Below are 4,416 nucleotides of genomic sequence, written 5' to 3'. Positions count from 1 at the left end.
AGTGTATTGATACCCACATATCGTTCGGCACAAAAAGTCCCATGACAAAACTACATAATGAGAGCGTTCTGCCACGATGCAGGATGCCTGTATAAGACCAGGTATGCTCCATCCAGCGTTCATGGCACCACGGATGTCATTCAGTTTCATTTGCCATGGAACATGAGTGGCAATAGCTATAAAACGTTGAAGTGCCTGCAACTTTGGTGGTGGTCCTTGCAATAGCCAATTTTCCGCAATCACATCACTAGATGGCTGCTTTTCCGCAAAATGCAGCAAGAGAGCGGCAAAGCGAGAAAAAAGGTACTCACATTTTTGACGACTGGCTGCCATCAAAGCTATCATCAATCGTTCGCAAATAGGAAGCGGGCCTTCTTCAAAAAATATGTATTGAAATGTGGCATGATGTGCCCGCAAAACCTCTGGGTATATAGAGAGAATTTGGTAGTACTGTGGAACTTCACCCATTTTGAAAAATATCCGGTACAACAAGTCAGATCTTTCACTGAGTACGGACTTTGGAATAGTAAGGCTACAACGACACAATGCATCCCATACTGTTTGCCTCGATGCATGTCCCGCCTTCCCCCTCTCTGCATTTAACAGCTCCTTCTCCGCACCAGTGCTTCCGATTATCCGATTGTTCGAGCAGCCTCCGCCTCGTCGGCGGCTGAAGGACGGTATGGCCACAGACATTGTAGGATTGGCCGACAAGGACGTTGTCGCCAACGCCTCTGCTGCTGCTATCCCATCTTTTGCTTGCTGCAACTCCTCCATCACCTCCAGCAAACTCCCAGTCAACGACCGCGTCAAATTTGGAAGTACCGCCGCGGGAGAGGGCGCCGTAAACCACTGTATGCTATCTGTAGCCTCCGAAGAGGAAAATAGCGCATCTGTCAAACTTGCTGACGTCTGCACACCATTCAAGTAGTAAAGATAACCGATCTTTTCACCCTGTCTTCTCTCCTCATTCGCTACTCTTAGCGTAGGATTAAGAAAAGAAAGAAACTTCAACACTCCACAACATGCCTCAAAAGGACGTAACGATAGTCCCAATTCCCTCGCAATGACCAACTGAAAAGCTTTGGCAAGAGGCTCACTTGGGCACGAAAACGCTGTCCCCACGATAATCTGGAGCATCATCCGGGCTTCTTGAAGGCTTGAAACAGCGCATTCGTCCATAGAAACACCGTTACGGCGAGAAGGGTCACCAGTGATAGCACATGTGCCGTCTTCACTGCTATACACGGGGATATGAGCCGACTGGAAATGTAATACGTTTTCCGAAGGTGTTGAATGCCTACGAACCCCAAAATGTTCGGCGCGTCCAGAAACATCTACGCCGCTAGAAGAGGAGTACGGAAAACCACAATCGACCTCATCATTCGACACCGGAGAATTGAGAACTCCTCGCTTTCGATGCATGCCACTACCACCACCACTGACACCCCTGGCCTCTCCTTGCATTGACAATTCCAAGAACGCACACGCGTCCTGAAGGTACTGGCAAGCGCAATTCACAACACCATAAATCATCCCGTCAATATCTGATGTCCCTGTTGGGGAATGCATTAATTTGACAAGGGCCTCAGGGCACCGCAACAGCTCTTCCTTTGGTGAATACGTCCCTTTTACTCCACCGCTTTCTTTCTCTGTCAAGCATACCCGGAACAACACCGTCGGTGCAAGTTGACGGCACATTCCCTCCTCCGAGTGTCGCCGCGCTCCATCACGTCCAAGTTCATAGGCACGACAGATGATCTGAAAGATCCACAATCTGAGTTTCGCAAATGGTTCAAGTGATGGCTGGGCGCCACGCGACAGATCAGGCCATTCCCCCGCCGAGGCCAAAGAGGAATACATAAAAAAACAGCTGGTTATAGCAAGGGGGGGGGGAGTCACGTGTAACAGTAAACACTAATCCCATACAAACACCACGCATAAAAACACACACACACACAAAAAAAAAAAAAAAGCTCAAACTGAAAGCAAATCAACCATTTGAAAAGCAAACACACAAACTCAAGTATTAATCTAAAAACAAAAAAAGACGAGTTCCACACAAAAGGGCACCGTGTGAACTCACCACCAGCCCGCCGCCTGTCCCGCAGAGACATGAACATCCAAAATCCGTCCCACATGAAAGGTGTAGCAGGTTGTGTGGAAACAAACAAAAAAGTAGAAAAAGGATAAAAGCAAACAACAGCAATAAAAATAAAAAGATAACCGCCTGGGCTGCTGGCCCAATCCTAAAATTACCTCTATAAAAAAAATAGGACGGAAAAAAGAAAAGCAATAGAGAGCCAGTGGCCTCGCCACGTCCTCGATATGTTCTCCAATTATACACATTCGGAAGGCCACTGCCGTGACACGTTGCGGTCTATTCAAATTGGAGACATTTATTCCTTAGGAAATGGCAGACATCGGGGATCTCCAGCCAGAATAAACCGCCGCGAGGTGGGAATCAAAAGAGGGTGAGTGGGATGGTAAAATACAAGAAAAACATTCTTCTTACCGCTATCGGTTGTTTGGCTCCTTCAAACGCGGTCTTCCAATGGACCATAAGTTAGGAGGGAATCGTACAGAAATAACTTCGTCTTGTCAGAACATATTCATTTAATTGGTCAGTCTTCTCGCGGAAATTCTTTTCACAAGTTCCCAAGAAAAAGTCACAACAACATCGTGAATGGTCCCCACCCATCTCCTTTGAGGCCATTCGTCACTTGCGCGTTGGGGTCACTTCAGTTGCCCGCCGTAACTGCAAGCAGGTGGATACACAATTAATAAAAATCAGGCGCATCACACCTTCCATGGCGCAGTTCGGCGCTCAAAACTGCAGGAAAATTGCTTTCTGTGACGACAGCGGCGTACTTCATAGAGCCAATCCTAGCAAATTGTTCTTGGGCACTCCAAACATATCATTCATACTTTTATCGCTCCTCAAGCACACAACCTGCAGGTACAAGCAGTAAGGAATTAACCTCGCAGGCAATTCTTGGGACAAACAGATGGAAAGGTTGCAGAGAAAACACGCATCGACATGTAAGGGAAAAGGGAGCATTTGCGCACGCAGAAGCAAAGAGGGGTGCTGTAAAGATACTTTTCGCGGAAGAATTCCCTTCGCCGCCCAAAAATAAGTTTCTTCACATATAATCATATGATATAATTCGTAGCACTGCACACACACAAAAAATAATAATAATAATAATAATAATAATAATAATAATAATAATAAACCAGAGGAGTTCCGCAAAAACTTTTGGCACAAAAGTGGAACAATGGAAAAGAAGACAAACACACACAAAAAAAAAGATACGTGTCACAAAAATACGTAAAAAAAAAAAAAATGGTTCACATCTCAACATACACACACAGACACACGCAAAAAAAAAAAAAAGATCGAAAAAAAATTATAGTATGAGCATATCACAGACAAAACTTTGCCATGGTTTGAAGAATATATCCCTATTTTTCCGAAAGCCGATCTTTTTCACATTTATAAAACAAAGACCACATCTGTAAATTCGGCAAAACAATACATGTATATGAATATGAAAAACCATATAAATGTATGTGCATATTACCCTCACTGACCATGGAAGTACATGTCTCGAATTCAGCATATCCCGACAGTCTCCTGTTCGGATACTCATGTGACTCCCAAATTCTCCCTTACACTCCGAAAATTTGTAATAATACATTTCTTACGCCCAATTCGTCTCTGCAGCTTCGTGGAGACGCTGTGGATCCCACCCCAAGGCAAACCATGGATGAGCGATGATACCCTCTAATGTGATGCGTTTCTTCGGGTCCACCGTCAGCATCCGTGCAATCAGGTCCTTTACAGCCTCTGAAACGTGCCTCACCATCTGGTACTCACCGCGTTCAATCTTTGCAAGCAGTGCGTTCATATTGCGGTCCTCAAATGGCAGACGTCCGGCAACCATCACGTACAGCACGACGCCACAGCTCCATATGTCCGCCGAGAGTCCATTGTAGCCCCGCTCCATCAAAACCTCCGGTGCAACATAGTTGGGTGTTCCGCACACTGTTTGAAGCAGAAAGTCCTGTTGCAAGTTGCTGAGACCAAAATCAGAGATCTTAAGTGTTCCGTTCGCATCAAGTAGCAGGTTCTCTGGCTTCAGGTCGCGGTGGGCAAACCCCTTGCTGTGGCAGTAGTAAATCCCAGCAACAAGCTGATGGAAGTATTGCCTCGCTGTTGACTCATCCAAGCGCTTCAACTGCACAATCTTGTCAAACAGCTCACCACCCGGCACATACTCCAATATAAGGTAGTAGTGGTTATTGGATTCCATAACGTCGCGAAGTGCAACGATGTTTTCATGCCTCAGTGACCGCATAACAGCCACCTCCCGCAGCATCTGATCCTCCATATTTTCCTGCCGTAGGCGGCTC

The 4,416-nt window shown here is 46.0% G+C and overlaps 2 protein-coding genes across 2 annotated transcripts, besides 4 other annotated features; both read right to left on the bottom strand.

Moving 5' to 3' along the window:
* Tc00.1047053464807.20 (hypothetical protein, conserved) lies at positions 1-1,863 on the bottom strand (the record flags this gene model as incomplete). The annotated part of the gene is made up of 1 exon (XM_798247.1): positions 1-1,863. A coding segment is annotated over one exon (1,863 nt), but the record flags the coding sequence as incomplete, so codon positions are not given.
* Positions 1-4,416: a sequence feature (heterozygous, Esmeraldo-like haplotype).
* Positions 2,165-2,221: a sequence feature (T-rich).
* Positions 2,223-2,659: a mobile genetic element.
* Positions 3,192-3,235: a microsatellite.
* Positions 3,705-4,416, bottom strand: Tc00.1047053464807.10 (serine/threonine protein kinase, putative; the record flags this gene model as incomplete). Its single annotated transcript, XM_798246.1, has 1 exon — positions 3,705-4,416. A coding segment is annotated over one exon (712 nt), but the record flags the coding sequence as incomplete, so codon positions are not given.

Source organism: Trypanosoma cruzi, genomic scaffold (assembly GCF_000209065.1).
Source record: "Trypanosoma cruzi strain CL Brener 1047053516469 genomic scaffold, whole genome shotgun sequence".
Taxonomy (NCBI): domain Eukaryota; phylum Euglenozoa; class Kinetoplastea; order Trypanosomatida; family Trypanosomatidae; genus Trypanosoma; species Trypanosoma cruzi.
Note: the sequence above shows the minus strand (reverse complement) of the source record. Positions and strands in the feature narration are given on the sequence as shown.